Below are 22,646 nucleotides of genomic sequence, written 5' to 3'. Positions count from 1 at the left end.
ACTGACAGCTGAATAAACAAGCGAGCAAGCTGTAGATTTTTTGTAACTCTTTACGTTAAATGTGCCATCGAAAGGGGGCTTTGTTGAGGGCGGCAAAGGCAAGCAGATGTTTGAAACGGTGGGGTTTTCTGCGTTGCAGTTGGGTTTCATCTGCTATTGATTTAAATCTTCCCCCAGGGCTCAAAGGGCCTTGTTTCGTCACTCGAATGGATACAAAAAAAAACGGTTAGATTTTGCTGAAAATAGCGTTTCTGTTCTCTCGAATTCCAAAGACTAACTCCCTGTGTGTTGCATATCCTAAAATAGATACCTCAGAACCAAGATTAAAATCTACAGTATCCCGAGACCTCAGGAAGGGCAAACGGCAGATTGTATTACAGAGTTATTGAACCCTTTTCGAGTGATTTGTGCTTTGTGTTGATGTGGCCAGAGAAGCAGGAATAAATGCAGGGTCACCGTGGTTGAGTCCTCGCAAGAATATGAATTGCTTCAACATGTATATCACTGCAAATGATAAGCCATTGCCAATACATCATATTGCAAACCCAACATAAAAAAATTAATAAAACTGAACACAAATAAAATAAACTACTACTATAAAACTGGTAAGCTGCCATTCTGTAATCTACAACCACCAGACATTATTTAAGGTCCGTTAAAATATGATTTCTGTGGCCTCTCCAGGTTCTTCTCCCCTCAGCGGAACGGGCACGGTCACAGTCCTGGTGGATGACATCAACGACAACGTCCCCGTATTCACCTCGTCCTCCTTCCACACCAGCGTCCCCGAGGACGCCCCGACAGGCACCGACGTGCTGCTGGTGGACAGCGCCGACGCTGACGTGGGCCTCAACGGCGTCATAAGGTACGGTCACGTGACACCGGCACATTCATGGAGTGACGTTCGGTCATGTGACAGGTGTCAGGTGACCCGGTACAGTCACATGATCGCACAGCACAGTCCAGTGACTGAGTACACCCATGCGATAAGGTACAGTCCATACGCTCGACGCCATCTCCATCTTCCCTCCACTATAAAGCCCCAGGGGATCTCACTGGGCCCCCCTAGCCTCTGAAGCTGGACGTTTGACTCTTATCTGACCCCTGCCTGCCCTCCCTGGGGACCAAGATCCAGGACAGAGGCGGAGGGGGGGGGGGGGGCACAGGCTCCACTTTCCCAAAACATGGTAATGAGGATGTTAATTGCGTATGGCAGAACGAGTAGCGCCCATCAGGGGTCCACTAGGTTGGGAGCCCTAATGGAGAGCAGAGCCGGTTGCCATCGGTTATTAGTTTCGATTCTCACAGCCCGTAAAATTAGGCCTTTTACTACTGTTTCTCCTCTGCGTTCCGACCCTGATCGCCTCCGGACGGTAGTGTTGTTGTTGTCTCAATAGGTCTGTGTTCCGTCTGTGTTCACACATTGTTCGGTAATTTGTCGCTGCTTTCAGGAAGGGAACGATGCCCTCCCCCGCCCCCGCCCCCCCCCCCCCCCCAAAAAAAAGGCCTTTTCAAAGAATGCGCTGGTGTGTACATTGTATGTGTCACTAGACATTTGTGTCCGAGCTTTACTGGAAACTTGTGAAAAGCAGAGTGAAATGCGATCCTTCTTGAAAACCAGAAATGTATGTGTCTCTGATCAGACAAAACTCTGGGGAGTCTCTCGTGATAGTCTCCTGCAGAGGCCTCCACCAGGCCGACCTCTGTCGCTTGGAAGAAAAACTCTAAAGAATGGATAATGAGTATCTCCAAAGAATTGTGAGATGGATGCCTTGGAAAGTCTTTATGACTGATGATACGGATATGAGCAAAAAAGAAATGTGTACCACAACAAGCTTATGAAGTCATGTTACACTTGTGTGTCCTCATGAAACCCAAAGCCTCTTTTAAACTTGAAACAGTGCCCTCCATAGGATTATGTTGGCAACACTGACAAATGACTTCCAACCCAGGCACTGTCATGTATGAAATACCACAATCTTTGTGTAACCCGTCTTTTTGAGGACATGGATCGTACAAATTATATTCTGTTGCTGGAGCTGCTATTGATTTATAATTTACCACACAGTGTTATCAATATGGAATAGATTTAATTTGTGTGTGTGTATATGTAACTGTATTAATTCACATCCACCATACTGTATCTACGTTACCGCATGACATAGACGTGGAATAGATTCATTTTGTACGTGTAATATTTATCTTCATTAATTCACATGCCCTATACTGTATCTCTACTGTGAAACACATTGAATTACTTGTATAATTTACAGTATAGCTACATGAGGCTCCTCCATGTTGCCCTGACATGTCTCCTGTCGTTTTCCCACCCAGTTACAGCCTGACGGGAGGCAGTGGGCAGTTCTCCATCAACCCTGCCACGGGCCAGATCATCACCAGCTCGTCCCTGGACCGCGAGGCCAGAGCCAGCTACCAGCTCCTGGTGGTGGCCTCCGACGGAGGGCAGCCTCTGGGGCTGTCCAGCTCCGCCACCGTGTCGGTGGTCGTGGCCGACGTCAACGACAACCCTCCTCGCTTCCACCACCACCCTTACGTCACGCACATCCCGGCCTCCACCTCGGCAGGTGCGTGGTTCAAGAGGGATTCTGTCTACTTCTCCTCCTCTCTTCTGAGTATATATATATATATATATATATATATGCTGTGTAATACATAAAGACACTATATGTTGAACTAAAATAATTGCACCATTATACAGTAAAGATTAAGTAAATTTACAATTAGTCATTTAGCGGACGCTCTTACCCAGAGCGACTTACAGTAAGTACAGGAACATTCTCCCCAAGTAGGGTGAAGTCCCTTGCCCAAGGGCACAACGTCATTTGGCACGGCCGGGAATCGAACCAACAACCTTCTGACTAATAGCCCGACTCCCTAACCACTCAGCCATCTGACCCCATCAATTGTTTCACCTTGTGACATCCGTTGTTTTGTGTCTCGTATCTCCAGGCTCCCTTGTGTTTGCCGTGACCGTGACGGACGAGGACGCGGGCTCCAACGCCCAGCTCCACTACTCCCTGACTGGCCGCAACGCCGAGCGCTTTAAGATCGACCCCGTCCGAGGCGCCATCACTGCCAATGAGAAGCTGCTGGGGAGTTCAGAGGTCACCCTCACCGTCAGGGTCAAAGACGGCGGGACCAACCCGAAAACGGACACCACCACCGTGACGGTTCGCTTCGTGACCGGGGGGGACTTCCCCGTCATCAAGATGAAGGCCGCGGCATTCACCTTCCCCGAGAACCAACACACCAACACCGTCGTCACCACGGTGACGGGGTCGTCCACCCGGGGCGGGTCGCTGTCCTACTACATCGCCAGCGGAAACCTGGATAACTCCTTTCAGATCGATCAGCTGACCGGGGAGCTGTCAATCAAGCGTTCCCTGGATTACGAGCACATTCAGAAGTACGTCCTGTGGATCGAGGCCAGGGACCAAGGCTTCCCCCCGTACTCCGCGTATGAGAAAGTGGAGATAACAGTGACCGATGTGAACGACAACCACCCGGTGTTCGACCGCGAGCCGTTCCACGCGGAGATCCTGGAGAACCTGTCTCCTCAGCGGGTTCTCCTGGTGACGGCCGTGGATCAGGACAGCGGCCCCAGCGGCCAGCTGGAGTACGCCATCGTCGACGGCAACAAGGAGAACAGCTTCAGCGTCAACCGGGCGACCGGTGAGATCCGGACTACCCGTCCCCTAGACCGGGAGAAGGTCGCTCAGTACGCCCTGAAGGTCAAAGCCACAGACCGGGGTTCCCCCCCCAAGACCACCACTGTGAAAGTCATCATCAACGTGCTGGACGTCAACGATAACGCGCCAAGGTTCTCCAAGATCTTCAGCGCCACCGTTCCAGAGAACGCTCCGGTGGGGTACACCGTTGCCAGGGTTACCACCACGGACGAAGACGCGGGAGCTAACGCCGTCAGCCACTACTCGATTTCCGACGCCAGTCTCCCCTTCCAGATCAACCCCAAAACAGGAGACATCACCATCAGCAGGTCATTGAATAGAGAAGACACAGATCATTACATCGCCAAAGTCTCCGCTCATGACTCTGGCTGGACAGTTAGCACTGATGTCACGATCTTCGTGACGGATGTAAACGATAATGCTCCTCGGTTCAGTCGGCCATCTTACTACCTGGACTACCCTGAGCTCACAGAGGTAGGGTCGCTGGTCACCCAAGTGTCGGCAACAGATCCGGACGAAGGCTTCAACGGCAAGATATTCTATTTCATCAGATCCCAGGCTGAATATTTCCGAATCAACTCAAGCTCTGGGGAAATCTTTGTCAAGCAGCAGCTCAAGTACCAAAACTCAACCGGTGCTGTAAGCATCAACATCAACCGCCACAGTTTCATTGTCACTGCATCAGACCGTGGGACTAGCCCCATGATGAGCGAGACCACGGTTATCGTAAACATCGTCGACAGCAATGACAATCCACCGAAATTTGAATCCTCCGTGTACTTTACCCCTGTCACCAAAAGTGTCAAGGTGGGCACCAAACTCATTCGGGTGGTTGCTCACGACGACAAAGACTTCGGACTGAACTCTGAAATAGAATATGTGATATCTGGAGGAAACAGCTCCAGCAAGTTCAAGCTGGATAAGCAGAGTGGATGGGTTACAGTAGCCTCCTCCCTCACCTCAGATATTAATAAAGTCTTCAGCATCGATGTCACAGCCCGAGACAAAGGGAACCCTCCCCTGTCGGCTAAAACCGCGGTGCGGGTGGCCGTGACCGAGGAGAACCACCACACACCAGAGTTCTCCCAAAGCCAAGTCACTGCCACCATTCCGGAAAGCCTTGCCGTCGGAACTGCCATCCGCACGCTGTCGGCCCGAGACAAAGACAAAGACATGAACGGTCTCATCACCTATAACATAACCTCAGGCAACGACATGGGGCAGTTTGCCGTCAATGGCAAAACGGGAGTTTTAACCCTGGCCCATACTCTGGACTTTGAGGAGAAGCAACGACACGACCTCCGAGTTTCCGCCACCGACGGAGGCTGGATCTCCAAGACCAGCTATGTCACTGTCACCATCCACGTCACGGACGTCAATGACAACCCGCCCGCGTTCCACCCGGATGAGTACTTCCCAGTCGTGCAGGAGAACGTGCCGAGTGGGACCACCGTGGTCAAAATGAACGCCACCGACCGAGACTCCGGGGCCAACGCCGTCATGGCTTACGTGATCCAGTCTTCCGACAGCGACCTCTTCGTCATCGATCCGAACACGGGCGTCATCACCACCCAGGGGTTCCTGGACTACGAAGCCAAGCAGGTCTACCACCTCACGGTAAAGGCTTTCAACGTCCCGGACGAGGAACGATGCAGCTTCGCTAATGTCAACATCAAACTAAAGGGAGCCAACGAGTATGTGCCCCGCTTCGTCTCCAAGCAGTACTACTTTGAAGTCTCTGAGGCCGCTCTGAGAGGTACGGTGGTAGGAGAGGTGTTTGCCAGCGACCGTGACCAAGGAGACGATGGGCTGGTTTACTATCTCATTTTTGGGAGGAGCAGAAAGAAGGGTTTCGGCATCAACAGGAAAACAGGCCAGATTTATGTGACAGGCCCCCTGGACCGTGAGAAGGAGGAAAAGATCTCGCTGAAAGTCCTGGCGAAGAATGCTGGAAGTATCCGTGGAGCGGATATCGACGAGGTGTTTGTGAACATCACCATCCTAGATGCTAACGATCCTCCTGTGTTTACCCAGGAGCTCTATGACGTCCAGGTCAGCGAGGGCCTTTCTGCCGGGGGTCTGGTCACCTTCGTCAGCGCGGAGGACTCGGACTCTGTCCCCAGCTGGAGCAGGTTCTCCTACTCCATAGCCAGCGATTCCGCAAAAAAGATTTTCACAATCAACCCTCAAACTGGCCAAGTGTCCATCGCCACAGAGTTGGACAGGGAAACCACACCTGTGTACAACCTGACTCTGCTGGCTGTGGACACAGGTTCCCCTGCTGCCACTGGCAGTGCCACTTTGATTGTGAGCTTGGAGGACATCAACGACAATGGTCCGACTCTCACGGCAGTGAACGCGGAGGTCATGGAGAACCAGCGAGCTGGAGTAACAGTCACAACTCTTTCGGCCACCGATCCAGATCTGCCACCCAACCAGGGTCCGTTCTCCTACAGCCTCCTCAACACGGGCTCGGCCACCAGCTACTTCAGTCTCAGCCACGCTGGGCTCCTGACCACCAGCAGGGAGATCGACAGAGAGCAGATCAGCGACTTCTACCTCTCAGTGTTGATCAAGGACTCTGGTATCCCCCAGATGTCTTCCACCGGGACGGTCCACGTCAAGGTGAACGATCAGAACGACAATCCCTCGGAGCCGAGATCTGTGGAGATCTACGTCCACTTTTTTGGGAACGTGTTCCCCGGAGGTTCTCTGGGGATTGTGAAGCCCCAGGACCCGGACATTGAAGACTCCTTCCACTGCTCCATGACCGCTGCCGCCCCTAGTCTGTTCAGCATCCCCACCGGTTCCTGCGACCTCACCTCCAAGGCCCGGTCAGCTGACGGAACGTTCGAGCTAACCGTCCGTAGCAGCGACGGCGTCCACGGTACCGTCAGCAACACCGTCCGCGTCCTCTTCATGGGGTTCACCAACGCCACGGTGGACAACAGCATACTGATCCGCCTCCAGACCCCGGGGGTCCAGAACTTCCTCACAAATCACTACCTCAGCTTCTTGCGAATTGCCAATTCGCAGCTGGCCGGGCTGGGCACGGGGGTCCTGCTCTACGGAGCCTTCGAGATGAACAACGAGACCTTCTTGATGGCCGCCGTGAAGCGGGGCCACGGGCAGTATGTGAACCCCAGCGGAGTGGCCACCTTCTTCCAGAGCATCAAGGACATCCTGCATCGCCAGAGCGGGGTGCGGATCGACTCGGTGGACCACGACCCCTGCACCCGCAACCCATGCCAGAACGGGGGCTCCTGCAAGCGCCGCCTCAGTGTGGGCCCCGACATGAAGATCGAAGAGAGCGTTCCAATTATCCTGGTCTCCAACCACCCTCTCCAGCCCTACGCCTGTCACTGTCGGCCAGGATACTCAGGGGCTCTCTGCGAGACGGACATAGACGAGTGTCTGCCGTCGCCCTGCCACAACGGCGGCACCTGCCACAACCTGGTCGGAGGCTTCTCCTGTTCCTGTCCCGATGGCTTCACCGGGATGGCCTGCGAGAGGGACGTCAACGAGTGCCTCTCCAATCCCTGCAAGAACGGGGCGCTGTGCCAGAACTTCCCCGGTGGCTTCAACTGCCTCTGCAAATCCGGCTTTGCAGGTACTGTACACCGCCACAGGAGTAATTTCCATTTTATGAGTACGCAGAAGCACAGATGTTCGTCTAGGCTCAAGTGTATACACGTTGCACATAACTCCCCCGCTTTGAATCCAAGTCAAATATTTTCTTCTGAATGATAAAGTAACTGTGGCATACAAACCTGACTGCCAAACAAGGTTTGTATTTTAGAAACGAGTTGAGGGGGAATCGCTTTTGATGCGTATCGGCCTGTCTTGTTTACTTTAATAAGAACGATGATGCGCAACTGACCGTGGTCAGAGCCTTGGTGGAAACTCCACACACAGTTCACATTTATCCCGCACGCCCCTCTCTCTCTGCTCCAGAGATGAAGGCTTTGCTGACAAGCATCTTGCTTTGTCTCTTGGGCTCACCTATTAAGGACTGAAGTTTGTGTGTCAATCACTTTGTAGTTGAATATCATGTGAACAGTGAGAAACCGACACTTTGGCTGAGTGAAGGTATTGTGAAGTAAATTATACGTTTGTCCTGGAAAGGGACTGCTTGAGATGATGGTATGAATAATACAAAAATATTACTCTTTATAAAAGCAGTGCATATGAAGAACCGTTAATGAAAACATTTGTCTGAATCATGTCTGTTTGGTCAGCTGTGGGCTGTGCCTGAAATACCTTTCCAAATGGGCTCAGAGCAGACTTTTTGACTTAACCGAAGTGATTACTGTTCTTTTTTATTAAGACTATAACAAATGACCACTAACCTATGTGTTTCATCATGATGAACAACCCTTCTGGCAAATTGCACCTATTGACTTACAGTAGTTTGCCTGCCCCTACTGTGAACTCTCCACTTCCTGTTTTTGCTGCCTGGTCGGGGCAAAATAATTAATCTCCATTAAGCTATTTGTCTTACGCTGCAGTAGTCAAAACCTACGAAAACAGCATACAGCAAGTCACTGTCAGTCCTCATGCATACCGTACCTTATTTTGTCTGTGTCGATTACTGTACCGTCTTTGTGTCCGAGATTTCTGCTTGTCGTCCAGTTTTCATAATCAGCACGCCTCTCACTGGCCCCAGTGACCGATGAAGATGCTTCAGTTGCAAAAACTTAAGGATCATTACATCTTGTATATGTTTCCACCCATGTGTGTCTACCTTCTAAACCTCACATGTTATTTTACAAGGTGCGAAGGCTCCCTTTGTTTTCGTAAAGCTTGGGGTGATGAAATGTCTCAGTGAACGTGTTTTGAAGGGGAAAGCCCTTCTGCACAAGCTGTGTGTCCCTCTCACCAGTCACCCTGTCACCCTGTCAACCCAATTCATTTTAATGTTGTGTTGTTTTGTGAACCCAGGCAAAACGTGTGACTCCCTCATCAATCACTGTGAGTGTAACCCCTGTTTTAATGGCGGGTCCTGCCAGAACAGAGTCGATGGATATTACTGTCATTGTCTGTTTGGTGAGTAATTATCCGACAGAATGTTCTAGGTGGTTGTAGGTGGATGACTACTTAATGAACTGTTGTCGCTGTGTGTCAATTCCTGTTTTCACATATTGTCTCGTCTCCACGTGTTCTGTCGTCTATGTTTGTTTTTCCCTATAAGTCTTACACAGTATTTCAATATCACAATTTTCTGTGCCATTTGTTTGATTCATCTCGTCTCTCCTCAGGGGTATTCGGGAAACACTGTGAGCTTAACAGTTATGGCTTTGAGGATCTCTCCTATATGGAGTTTCCTAGTCTGGATCCCAACAACAACTACATCTACATCAAGTTTGCCACGCTGAAGAGCAACGCGCTCCTCATGTACACCCACGACAACCAGACCGGAGACAAGGCGGAATTCCTGGCTCTGGAAATCTTTGAGGGCCGAATGCGCTTCTCCTTTAACTTGGGGAGTGGGACCTATAAACTAATGACCATGATAAAAGTCTCCGATGGGCAGTTCCACACAGTCATTGCGAGGAGAGCTGGAATGGTAAGTTGAGAAGTTATTGTATCAGCAAGAAATTGCTTCGTCAACCAAGAGGTTTTTCTGTTTGTTTGTCATCCTAAGTGCTCGGAAAGTGTACTTCACGAAGAAGCTTAATGGTTTTATTGGCCCATGCTTACAAAGCATTGGGGGGAATTTGAAAGCCGCCACATGTCCATAGAGAACTGTTTTATATTTTCAATAGAAGTTATGACTCCTGGGTTTTTATAGACGAAAGCTGTGTCCAACTTTGGCTTCATATTCCTTTTGCGCCATCAGATGATAATTAAACTGCCCACACACTGCTCATTCTACTTATGGCTTTCATAGTTTGTAATTATATTTGATTGCTTGTTGTGATTTACAATGCAGGCCTCCAAAATAGCTCTCTAAAGTTGAAATCCTGTCCTCAGAATCAGAAGAGATTTTCCTTTGCCAGTTTTGCACTGGTTTTGGGGAGAAGAGAAAAAAATTCTGCTTCCCCTGTCAGGTTTTATAACGTAGGTCTCCTGCTGGACTTCAAATCTGTCATATCCGACCGTGCTTTGGGATTTCATAGGAAACTGGTAAAATCGTTAAATTGTCAGCTTTGAGATAGTGCAGAGTGACTGGATGGAAAGCTACACAACATGCAGTGAGAAATGCATTCTACCCTCGTCCTGCCCTCAGATAGCATGTGCAGGCTGAGGAACGAGCTGGTTGGGGTTACCGGGGAAACAAGGTCAGGGCTCGCATGCGTCTCTCCCAAGTGCTTTCTCCCTCAGGCGGTGTAAAGTGAACCTGATCACTGTTGTTTGGAGAAGGTGATATGGGTTATTTCAGTGGTCGTGTGAAGACGTTTTTTTCAGATTCCTGAACTTGGATTTTGAGCAGATGTCTTAAGCAGACCAGAGCCACCACAGCCCCTGTTGTTAAGTTGAGACCGGCACAGAAAGGAAAACGAGATGCCGGGGATGCCCCGGTAGCTCAGCGGTTAAGTGTGCCCAGCATGTAGGCTGAGGCCTTACCGCAGCTGCCTCGGTTCAAATCCGCTCTTGGACATTTGCTGCATGTCCCTTCCCCCCTCCTCTCTCCCTGCCTTTATTGTCACACTTCCCTTCAAACAGTCAAATAAAGCATGAAGAATTCAAATAAAAAATAAGAACCTAGATATAGTTATCTGGAAGTATCATTTTAGCACAACAGGACTACTGCCACAACATCCTCTTTTATAACCATGTACGCTGAAACATTTCTTTTGAAGTGACCACTGGTATTTATCAGGCTATCTTTGTCACATTGTTATTGAAGTGGTGTTAGGGAAACCTAGACAAAAACCCTCTCTATAAGCCTTGTTGGTCTCATTGTTCTGAACCGTGTGTGTTTTAGGACTCACATAAATGTAAACTGGAGGCAACACCCTTAGTGTGACTCTCTTCTCTGCCTTGTTCTTTAAAGAACCCAAGTGTTGTATTCTTTCTCAGCGTCAAGCCAACTGGGCGCTCTGCGTCCCAGTGTTCCCTCTCCTCCGCCCGTCTTTCCTTTGCCTCTGACGCACACTTGATTTACACAACCAACAAATCATCCACTGAGATGTTATCATTACACTGTAGTAGTCTTTTAGTTCACTCTGCCTGGGAGCTGAGATGTGGTTACTTTGCAATGTGGCTAGGAAATACAGACTACTCATTTGACTCTTGACCACCAAAATACTGCGGAACTACGCACGTCTGATCCTTGATCTTCTGCTGTGTCTTCTATGTGCACTATTTCTACGTTAAATGTAAATGTCAGTCTTGAACCAGAGGAGTGGTGTTCAGGCCCAGCAGGTCGTGGGCGCTCCACCGGGGAGCTGGCACTCTGAGGTGTTGTGGAGTTTCTCTGTGTTTCTCCTGCTCCCCCAGGACGTCTCTGAGGTGTTGTGGAGTCTCTCTCTGTTTCTTCTGCTCCCAGGACGTTGACCAAACACAAACACAGCTGACGGTCGCTTTAGTCACATTCGATTTTCATTTCTGAGATTTTTTCCTGAAACAAGTCTGTCTGTAGTCCATTGTGTGAGATATATACAGTAGTTACGTGTGTCTGGTGTGTGTGTGTGTGCGTAATAGGGTGTGCGATGTATATTTGTGCGTGTAAGGGGTGCGGGTGGTGTGTATTTGTGTGTGTAGCGGTGGTTTGGGAGCAGTAGCTTTGATCTGACGACAAGGCATTAATAACATGCCCATATGGCCGTGATGAAGAGCGACGCAGGCAGGAGACAAATGACTGCTTTCCCTTGTTGTTTTTCTAGCTCATAAACCATAGGCCTCTGTTAGTAATTGGTGTGTGTGTGTGTGTGCGTGTGCACATTCTTTCTGTGTTTCTGTGTGGATATACGCGTGTGCTTTCTTGTGTGTGTACGCCTGCGCGCGTGTGTGTCGGTGCATCCACCAGTGTCTTTTTAACAGTCAGTCTGTCTGGTGAAGCTAAAGCAGATCTCCATGTGTCTCGTCCCCTCCCTCAGGCTGCGTCCCTGACCATAGACCTGTGTGGAGAGGACCAGGAGCCAGGCTACTGTGCCGTCAGCAACGTGGCCGTGCACACGGACTGGTGAGAGCCCCGCGCCGCCGCCCCAAACACACACAAACAGTAGAAGAAGTGAGGAGAAGGAGACAAAGGGACCGTGGCCAGATAGGGATAGATGAGGTCTATGCAGTCAGGTGGCTGAGCGCTGAGGGAGTCGGGCTAGTAATCAGAACGTTGTCGGATCGATTCCCCGCCGTGCCAAATGACGTTGTGTCCATGGGCAAGGCACTTCACCCTACTTACTGTAAGTCGCGCGTAAGTTGCGATAAGAGTGTCTTGCTTGATGACTAAATGTAAAATGTAAATATGCACAACATTATGTGATTATACACACACTAACTGGGTCCAGCTCCAGCAGTATAGTAGTTACAGTAGGCTAAAAGAAGACACAGTGAGCAGGTGTTGATAGTGATGTGCTTTACACTCCAGTACAATGTGACCGGGCACACCCCAAAGATCAAGTTAGATATGACAAACATGTGAAGGCACAAGCTTCAGCGCTTGACGAGTATGTTCCGGCTGAGTAGGAGCGTGACGAGCCAAACATCCATTGAATAAATACAGGTTGCAAATATCTCAGTAGCTTACACTTTGAACGGATGCAAGATATGCCCAATTTAGGTTAAGCCATGGTCTATTATAAATCCAAGTGTACATTTAAACATACAGGGTATGAGCCAAGCACTGCAGGCTAAGTGAAACACAGTGACCAGATGTTAATAGTGAAGAATGTTATATACAGAACTGGGGCCGGATAAAAACGTGGTACTTTGAAGTTCTTTTTTCCTTCTTGTCATGTCGATCAGCTGTGTTTAGTCTTGGGTTTTAAGGTACATAGTAGCTGAGCCCAAGAGTGACAGGGAAGCCCCTTGAGAGGGTGTGTGTGTGTGTGTGTTCATGCTCCTGTGTGTGTGTGTGTTTGTGTTCCTGTGTCTGTGTGTGTGTTCATGCTCCCGTGTGTGTGTGTGTGTGTGTTCATGCTCATGTGTCTGTGCGTGTTTGTGTTCCTGCTCCTGTGTCTGTGTGTGTGTTCCTGTGTCTGTGTGTGTGTTCCTGTGTCTGTGTGTGTGTTCCTGTGTCTGTGTCTGTGTGTGTGTTCCTGTGTCTGTGTGTGTGTTCCTGTGTCTGTGTGTGTGTTCCTGTGTCTGTGTGTGTGTTCCTGCTCCTGTGTCTGTGTGTGTGTTCCTGTGTCTGTGTGTGTGTTCCTGTGTCTGTGTGTGTGTTCCTGCTCCTGTGTCTGTGTGTGTGTTCCTGTGTCTGTGTGTGTGTTCCTGCTCCTGTGTGTGTGTGTGTGTGTGTTCCAGCTCCTGTGTCTGTGTGTGTGTTCATGCCCCTGTGTGTGTGTGTGTGTGTTCATGCTTCTGTGTGTGTGTTTTCCTGCTCCTGTGTGTGTGTGTTCATGCTCCTGTGTGTGTGTGCAGGATCCTGGATGTGCAGCCCAACAGGGTGTCTGTGGGGGGCGTGCGCTCCCTGGAGCCGCTCCTGCACAGGCGGGGCCAGGTGGCCTCTCATGACTTTGTGGGCTGCATCATGGAGCTGGCTGTGAACGGACGACCACTGGAGCCCAGCCAGGCGCTCGCATCACGAGGAATCCTGGACAGGTCAGACACTCTCTCTCTCTGTCTCTCTGTGTCTCTGTCTCTCTGTCTCTCTGTCTCTCTGTCTCTCTGTCTCTCTGTCTCTCTGTCTCTCTGTCTCTCTGTGTCTCTGTCTCTCTGTGTCTCTGTCTCTCTGTCTCTGTCTCTGTCTGTCTCTCTCCTCTCTCTGTCTCTGTCTGTCTCTCTCTCTCTGTCTTTCTCTCTCTGTCTCTGTCTCTCTCTCTCTCTCTCTGTGTCTCTGTCACTCTCTGTCTCTCTCTCTCTCTCTCTCTCTGTCTCTCTCACTCTCTGTTTCTCTGTCTCTCTCTCTGTCTCTCTCTCTGTGTCTGTCACTCTCTGTCACTCTCTGTCTTTGTCTCTCTCTGTTTCTGTCTCTCTGTGTCTCTCTCTCCTCTCTCTGTCTCTCTCACTCTCTCTTTCTCTGTCTCTCTCTCTCTGTCTCTCTCTCTCTGTGTCTCTCTCTGTCTCTCTATGTCTCTCTCTCTCTGTCTCTCTCTCTCTGTCTCTCTTTCTCTCTCTCTTTCTCTGTCTGTCGGCCAACCCCCCTCGCTCCCATTACTCCAAACCTCACTTGATCTCTGTGCCCCCCCCCACCATCCTCCTCATCCCTCTCTCTGTCCGCCAACACCCCCACCCTCCCCTCCAAACCTCACTGTCCCTCTGTCCACCCGGCCCCCCTCTCCCCGCAGGGCTTCTGTTCATCATCTCACTGCTCTCCAGACCTCCAGAACAAGGCCCGTTTTGATATAAATAGATTTTGTGGGATTGCAGACTCCAAGAATGTCAGACAGATCTTTTTCTGTATTATTCTTTGGTCCTGAAGAGTGCCAATGACAGATCCTTTAATATGCTCATTCCCGGGTTAGGGTTAGGGGTCTATTATGGGTTTTATATCGCTGGGGAATGTCGTCTTCGGGGGTCCTTTTGAGGACCACAGCTGTCCACCAAAGAGTCTGACTGTCTGTGTCTGTTTGTCTGTCTCTCTTTCTCTGTCTGTCTGACTATCTTTGTCTGCCTGTCTGTCTGTCTGTGTCTGTTTATCTGTCGATCTGACCATCTGTGTGTGTGTGTGTGTGTGTGTGTGTGTGTGTGCAGATGCCCCAGACTGGAAGGCGCCTGCACAGTCAGTCCCTGCAGACACGGGGGCACCTGTGTGGACCACTGGTCCTGGCAGCAGTGTCAGTGTGTGGACGGCTTCACCGGAACCTTCTGTGAGAAATGTAAGAAGACATTTTGAAGCAACTCCTACTGCTCATTTAGTCTTTATGAATGTGGGTTAATGAGTCGAAATATTATTTATGTACAATTCGTTTAGAATTTTATGTTTTCGGTATAATAAGTGTGTGATGTGTACAAAATCTGTCACAGGACCTACATTTTCACACATCATTTGCATTTAATTAACCTACTCAAAGCTTACAGAAACAAACTGACATCTACAGAGTAAAAAAAACATTGCAGCTCCTTCCAAATCGCCAAACCTTGCCAAACAGTGATCCGTGCTGAAACCTTGAAAACAATACACGTTAACTAGGATTAATACCATTTTACATTCATATGAATCCCTTTCTGACATGGATCTGCTGGGCTTGACTGTCCCTCTAACAGATGTGTCAGTAGACACCGCTCTGTCTCTGGACGGGACAGGACGACTGGACTACACCATGAGGCAGGGCCCCAAGCGAGACCTCCTGCTCCGCCTGGCTCTGCTGGCCCCAGCCCTGGCCCCCGCCCTGGCCCCCGCGGGGCCCAGCACTCTGGAGGTCAAGTTTCGCACTCGCAGCAAGACTGGCACCCTGCTGCACGTTCAGGAGAGCAGCAACTACACCACAGTGAAGGTAGGAGACACACTCACACACGTACGTACAGAGACACACTTGCATAAACTCTCACAGACACACACACACACACACACACACATGGCCCCGGCTGTAGGGGGGGACCTGTGTGTGTGTGTATCACCTGCTCTCGTTCCCCCAGCGCTCCCTCCCTCGGGCCTCCAGACGGAGGCTCTGACAGATCCTGGGCAGCTGCCCAGAGGACCCTCTCACTCAGTCATCCTCTTCTGCCTCCCCACTCGCTCTCTCCACCAGACGCACTCTGTCTCTCTTGGTCCCTCGCTCTTCATCTCTCCCTCTCTGTCTGTCTCTCACTCTTCATATCTCTCTGTCTGTCTCACGCCCTCTTTCTCTCTCTCCGTCTCTCTCTCTCACGCTCTCGCTCTTCCTCTCTCCATCTCGCTCTCATGCTCTCTCTCTTTCCTCTCTCTGTCTCTCTGAGTACCAGAGCAGCAGAACCCCCCACCCCTAACCTTACAGCCTGAAGAACTACACTCTGTCCTGTGTACAAATGTATAAATAATGTGACGTCAAGATGAAAACCCACAAATTGTTGATCAAGGTTTGGTTTACCAAGGTTTTTGTCTGGTGGGATTGCACTTTCTTTTCACAATTTCCTGATTTCTTTGAATTTTCGATTAATCTGAAAGCTACTTATGTTGCTTTGAACGAGAGTAGACTGAGATTACTTTTCCATTTAAGCTAAGAGATATACAATTACCATACCTCCTGCCCAGAAACAAATCATTATCCATTCATTCATACTTATGATGTACGGTAGAGAGCCCCTGCCGTGAAGAGGCCTCTTTATCCAACAACCAGGGTTTTCATTTCCATCAATATGACTTTTCTCTCTCTGTCTTCTATTCACAATATACTATATGTCTGTCTGGCTAACAGTAAGGTTATTCTGAATAATTTCCACTCCTCTAACCAAGAGTCTGTTACTTCCCCCCCCCCCCCGCTCCTCCCGCTCCCCCCCCCCCCCCCCGCTCCTCCCCCTCCCCCCCGCTCCCCCCCCCCCCCCCCCCTTCCCCAGCTGAAGAACGGGAACATCCACTATGTGTCAGACGCGGGCGTGGGGGGCAAGGTGGAGCGTGCGCTGGGAGAGGCGCCGCTGTCAGATGGCCAGTGGCACACGCTGCAGCTGTTGAGGAACGGCTCCGTCACCGCCCTGCGGCTGGACGGGGCGCGGGCCAGGCTCATCCAGCACCCCACACAGGACTTTGGGGGGCTGGACGTCCTCTCCCTCTCCATCGGAGGGGTCCCGGCTGGGCCCGGACAGCAGAAAACAGCAGCAGGTGAGGGGGTCTGGGCAGGTGGAGGGTGGTCTGGGTCTGGGCAGGTGGAGGGTGGTCTGGGTCTGGGCAGGTGGAGGGTGGTCTGGGTCTGGGCAGGTGGAGGGTGGTCTGGGTCTGGGCAGGTGGAGGGGGGTCTGGGCAGGTGGAGGGGGGTCTGGGCAGGTGGAGGGGGGTCTGGGCAGGTGGAGGGGGGTCTGGGTCTGGGCAGGTGGAGGGGGGTCTGGGCAGGTGGAGGGGGGTCTGGGCTGGTGGAGGGTGGTCTGGGCAGGTGGAGGGTGGTCTGGGTCTGGGCAGGTGGAGGGGGGTCTGGGTCTGGGCAGGTGGAGGGGGGTCTGGGTCTGGGCAGGTGGAGGGGGGTCTGGGCAGGTGGAGGGGGGTCTGGGCTGGTGGAGGGGGGTCTGGGCAGGTGGAGGGGGGTCTGGGCTGGTGGAGGGTGGTCTGGGCAGGTGGAGGGTGGTCTGGGCAGGTGGAGGGTGGTCTGTGCAGGCGGAGGGGGGTCTGGGTCTGGGCAGGTGGAGGGTGGTCTGGGCAGGTGGAGGGTGGTCTGGGCAGGTGGAGGGTGGTCTGGGTCTGGGCAGGTGGAGGGTGGTCTGGGCAGGTGGAGGGTGGTCTGGGCAGGTGGAGGGTGGTCTGGGTCTGGGCAGGTGGAGGGGGGTCTGGGCTGGTGGAGGGGGGTCTGGGCAGGTGGAGGGTGGTCTGGGCAGGTGGAGGGTGGTCTGGGTCTGGGCAGGTGGAGGGTGGTCTGGGCAGGTGGAGGGTGGTCTGGGCAGGTGGAGGGGGGTCTGGGCAGGTGGAGGGGGGTCTGGGCAGGTGGAGGGGGGTCTGGGCAGGTGGAGGGTGGTCTGGGCAGGTGGAGGGGGGTCTGGGCTGGTGGAGGGTGGTCTGGGCAGGTGGAGGGTGGTCTGGGCAGGTGGAGGGTGGTCTGTGCAGGCGGAGGGGGGTCTGGGTCTGGGCAGGTGGAGGGTGGTCTGGGCAGGTGGAGGGTGGTCTGGGCAGGTGGAGGGTGGTCTGGGTCTGGGCAGGTGGAGGGTGGTCTGGGCAGGTGGAGGGTGGTCTGTGCAGGCGGAGGGGGGTCTGGGCTGGTGGAGGGTGGTCTGGGCTGGTGGAGGGGGGGTCTGGGTGGGGGTCTATATAGTGTTGGGTGTTTGGGTGGGGTGATCGCGAAACAGTAACCTTGTCCACCAGATTGTCTTCTGATGAACACTACCTAACTTGGTCCAACGTTGCTGACTGCAATTGGAGGGAACTAGACGTGCTTCAGTTCTCTTCCTTGGGTCTGCAGTGGGAGAGTACATGTTGCTTTCCTATGACATCGTTTATGGAGAAAAGCTCATGTTAATTTGGGTTGAATTTATCAGCTATCCGTCTTTGAGGATTGTTTTCGTTTTACTGCTATGGACTTTAGTCTACAAGACTAAGCAGCATATCATATGTCCTCAACCCTGACTTAGAAATAGTTTGAGCAGGGTGAAACAAAGGCCTTCCAGAGGGAGGGACACAACATTGTAAATTTAGGGCTTTTGTAGGGAATGAAAAAAAAATCGATAGTTTGGACAAATTTGGTAAAAACGACTTAAATGATTTGTTGGCCTCCCTCACACAATAAGGCTCAGGGTATATTTCAAAATAAACATATTCAGAGCACGCAGGTCCATGGCAGACTGCCTTGCCTCAAACAATGATCATCTGGATCATCTTTGGAAAGGTTACAGCGAGGCTAGGTACCCCTAGGACTGACCTCTGACCTCTGCTCAAAGTGTGTGTTGAAAGGTTGCGTTCTTGTGTATCTTCACCAGGCGTAAGTCAATAAATAGAAACAAATGGATTTAATTCACTATGGGATAAATTCAATAAACATGCATTGACATCTGAGAGGCGATGTTGTGTTGCAATGCAAAAGTGAGGGTTTGAATTAGTCACCAAAGCATTTCTTCCAGATGCATGTCTTGAAGCAATAAAATGACTAAACTGAGGATTGATTCACTGGCAAGTCCTCATATTTTAGAAAATAAGCACATATCTGCTCTATAATTTGCAAATGATTTATTCAACTGTTCAAAAATGTCATTTGTCTTGGTGGGTCTGGAAACTGTATTCAAATCTTTGGTCGATAGCGAACCGAATATTTGACTTAACAACATTCCTTCAGTTCTGATTATAGCTCATGGTTGTTGACCTGTAAATCGTGGTACATTTTAAGAATCCACTGGAACGCTCCCAATCCACCTTCATCTAGTCCGGCATCGTTTTGTCATTCAGGGGAGTTTCCTGTTTTTTGACCCTCACTTCCTCTTCTTCCCCGCAGGTTTCGACGGCTGCCTGGCCTACGTCAAGTACAACGGCGACAACCTGCCCTTCAGCGGCGAGCACAGCCTGGTCACCCTGTCCAAGACCAGCCAGTCTGTGAAGATCGGCTGCCGGGGCCCCAACCTGTGCGAGAGCAGCCCTTGCTGGGACGGCCTGATGTGTATCAACCAGTGGTACACCTACCAGTGCGTCCCTCCTGGCGACTGTGCCTCCGGGCCCTGTCAGAACCGAGGCAGCTGCGTTCCCAACCCTCACTCTGGCTTCTCCTGCGTCTGCTCCGAGCTGTACACGGGCCACACATGCGAGACCCTGGTGGCCTGCCTGGGGGTGCAGTGCCCCCAGGGGAACGTCTGCAAGACGGCCACCAACGGAGGCTTTGTGTGCAGCCCCAGTCCCAGCACCGAGGAGATGCTGCTGCCCATCTGGGCCGTGCCGGCCATCGTGGGCAGCTGTGCCACGGCCCTGGCCCTGGTGGTGCTCAGCCTCATCCTGTGCAACCACTGCAAGGGCCGCAACAAGACCAAAGTGCCAAAGGAGGAGAAGAAGCCCAAGGAGAAGAAGAAGAAGAAGAAAAAGAAGAAGGGGAGCGAGAACGTGGCGTTCGACGACCCGGACAACATCCCTCCGTACGGGGACGACATGACGGTACGCAAGCAGCCGGAGGGAAACCCCAAACCGGACATCATCGAGAGGGAGAACCCGTATCTGATCTACGACGAGACGGACCTCCCCCACAGCAACGAGACGGTTCCCAGCGCCCCCTGCGTGCCCTGCAGCGGCCCCGAGGCCGACATGGAGCACTACGACATCGACAACGCCAGCAGCATTGCCCCCTCGGACGCCGACATCATCCAGCACTACAAACAGTTCCGCAGCCACACCCCCAAGTTCTCCATTCAGAGGCACAGTCCGCTGGGATTCGCCCGCCAGTCACCCCTCCCCCTGGGGGCCAGCAGCTACACTTACCAGCCCCAGTACAGCCAGGCTCTGAGGTCCACCCCCCTCAGCCACTCGCACTCCGCGTGCCCCACCCCCAACCCCCTCTCCAGGCACAGCCCCGCCCCCTTCACCAAGCCCTCGACATTCTACCGCAACACCCCGACGAGAGAGCTCAACCTGGGCCGCCGGGAGGGCAGCCCCTTGGACCTGCACGGCGAGGCGTGCCAGTCGGGGGCCATGTTTAACTACGCCACGCGGCTCGGACGCCGCAGCAAGAGCCCCCAGACCATGGCGGGGCACGGCCACACGTCCAGGCCGTCCAGCCGCCTGAAGCAGCCTGTGGAGCAGATCCCCCTGGAGACCGGCCCTCCCGTAGGGCTGTCCATCGAGGAGGTGGAGCGCCTCAACACGCCGCGCCCCCGCAACCCCAGCATCTGCAGCGCCGACCACGGACGCTCCAGCTCCGAGGAAGACTGCCGCCGGCCGCTGTCGCGAGTCAGGAACCCCGCAGACGGCATCCCAGCGCCGGAGTCGTCGTCCGAGAGCGACTCCCACGACTCGTTCACCTGCTCGGAGATGGAGTACGACCGGGACAAGCCCGTGGCCTACAGCTCCCGCGTGCCCAAGCTGTCGCAGGTCAACGAGTCGGACGCGGACGACGAAGACTACGGGGGGAGGCTCAAGCAGAGACGCTACTCCAGCAGGAGGGCGGAGGGGGGGCCCAGCACCGCCCAGACACTCCCCGGGGACCACTACACCCTGCCCCATAAACTGGGGCCGCAGGCGGTGGGCTTCAACTGGGACAACCTCTTGAACTGGGGCCCCGGGTTTGGACACTACGTGGACGTGTTCAAGGACTTGGCTCTCCTGCCGGAGAACGCGGCCGCCAAAGACATTGAGATGAACAGCGGGGATGGTTCCGTGACCATCCTCAACGAAGGAGAGGCCGAGCAATACGTATGAGACTATTTATTACAACGATGTACTATATGGAGATGTTCTCTGGGAAGAAAAGACAATGTAGATTACAAGAGAACATTGGACTAGCGATATCTTTTTTTTTTTTTTTTTTTTTTTTTTTTTTAACAAGACGACCTTCAATGCAGTAAGGCAGAAAAAAAAACACATGTTATGATGAATTTTTGTGTAGTTAGTCCCTTTGAAAGAGTTTGCCAGTCTTATAAACCTCAAACTGTACAATCATGCATTCATATCTCTGAGGCCTCATTATAAGGTATCCATTAACACTGAAAGTTTAAACGATAAGAAAAAAAACAAGTCTGAATCCAATTTGGTGACTGCAAAAATCCATTCATTTTATCTTAATCTAACGTGTCTGTTCTTTATTACCAATATTGCCTCTCCTTTGCAAAACTTCTGTCATATTCACAACCGAAAGATAAGAAGAGTGATAACATTGAAACCTCTTACAGGAAAAGAATTCCAGCAGGCCATAAAGCAATAGAAAACCCAACCTGTATGTTTTATTTTTCGGGTCAGTTTCTCATTTTCTAAAAGGAAGCATGTGTGTTTCATCCGACTGCACCTGTAGACATTGAGATACAGTGGAAATGAGCACCACACTTTGCTCACACAGTAACACAGATCTGCAAATGTTATGACTCAAGCAGGGTACTCTCTCTCTCCTCCAATCTCTCTCTCTCCTCCAATCTCTCTCTCTCCTCCAATCTCTCCCCCCCCTCTCTCTCTCTCTTTATCCCAATAAGTCTCTGTCTTCATTTCTTCCTGGGTGAGTTTTCTCCCAGCTGAATGGCTTAACACTCCAAGAACAGGGATCGTTTGAGTCCCCTGCCTTACAGACGTCTTAAGGGTTTGTGATTGAGGAAGACATGGCTCTTTTTTATTGCCCCGGTGGTCCATTGGGGAGGGGGGTCACTAAACAGTGTTTTGGGAGCAGCAGAGTTTAGGGGTGTACATCTCTACTGGGACCAGAATCATGACTCAGCCTAACAACTAGGAACTTGTGTACAAAAAACAAAATGAAATGTATTGATGGGAAATCATGTAAGTCATTTGTTTTCAGCGTTGATGTCCATTATTTTTCAATGTATGGTTTCTACTTTTTGTACTGTTTATTAACTTAAATTACTTATGCTGTGTTTTTATGGATATTTTCATACAGTACGCTGAAATGTATGTTCTTACTTTCAGGGAAAGTAAGATTGAAGAGTTATTTTTTACATTTGTTACATACGTAACACCGTATTTTCCACTTTTGATAAAACTATAACATATTGTATGCTTTGTACATGTAAAAAGCCAATAACAGAATAAAAAGTATTTATTTAAAAGGCGCTTCTTTTGGTCCCCAGTGATGTGGTAAATGATCTATAGTATCCAATACCCCACCTTTAAATAGTCACCTTGTGGCTCCAGCACAATGATGTTGGCGGTAAGATATTTTATACCCCCAAGGACCTTGCGCCTGTTGTGAGGGAAGTTTAAATGAAGCTTGGTCTGAATTGAACAAAACATTTTAAAAGGCCATGAAAGACCTAAACAAAACTGAGCCATTGCCTTGTCTGCCAAGGGTAACATCCACTGAACCAAGCCATGCAGGCAGCTATATACCTTTCAACAATCATTTACATCTGGCATATTGAACAGAATCTTTTTTGGGGGGGAGGGGGCGGGGTAGCTCGCTGATCCGGTATGCAGCATGCTTATCTTCTCCGTCATCAGGGCGAGAGAGGCCCATGGAGAGAAAGCAGAGAGCCGTGGAGCGGTGAGGAGTGATGTCCCGGGTCTGGGTAGATGACCACAGGGTCCTGAAGAGTCTCTGGCCTGCAGAGAGTCATGCTGACCCCTGCCTCCTGAGCAGGGCTGCT

At 51.3% G+C, this 22,646-nt stretch overlaps 1 protein-coding gene across 1 annotated transcript in view; it reads left to right on the top strand.

Moving 5' to 3' along the window:
• The window catches only part of fat4 (FAT atypical cadherin 4), an 80,587-nt gene extending 58,475 nt beyond the window's left edge, over window positions 1-22,112 (top strand). The window contains exons 7-17 of the mRNA XM_084697767.1: window positions 685-865; window positions 2,335-2,585; window positions 2,971-7,320; window positions 8,652-8,756; window positions 8,969-9,276; window positions 11,753-11,838; window positions 13,236-13,415; window positions 14,508-14,632; window positions 15,021-15,250; window positions 16,290-16,551; window positions 18,857-22,112. Of these exons, the coding sequence (XP_084553893.1) occupies window positions 685-865; window positions 2,335-2,585; window positions 2,971-7,320; window positions 8,652-8,756; window positions 8,969-9,276; window positions 11,753-11,838; window positions 13,236-13,415; window positions 14,508-14,632; window positions 15,021-15,250; window positions 16,290-16,551; window positions 18,857-20,760 (7,982 nt within the window). The 3' untranslated portion in view covers window positions 20,761-22,112. The remainder of the gene's footprint in view (window positions 1-684; window positions 866-2,334; window positions 2,586-2,970; window positions 7,321-8,651; window positions 8,757-8,968; window positions 9,277-11,752; window positions 11,839-13,235; window positions 13,416-14,507; window positions 14,633-15,020; window positions 15,251-16,289; window positions 16,552-18,856) is intronic.
• The last annotated feature ends 534 nt before the right edge of the window (window positions 22,113-22,646 follow it).

This window comes from Hypomesus nipponensis, chromosome 1 (assembly GCF_054491055.1).
Source record: "Hypomesus nipponensis isolate SF chromosome 1, ASM5449105v1, whole genome shotgun sequence".
NCBI lineage: Eukaryota > Metazoa > Chordata > Actinopteri > Osmeriformes > Osmeridae > Hypomesus > Hypomesus nipponensis.
Note: the sequence above shows the minus strand (reverse complement) of the source record. Positions and strands in the feature narration are given on the sequence as shown.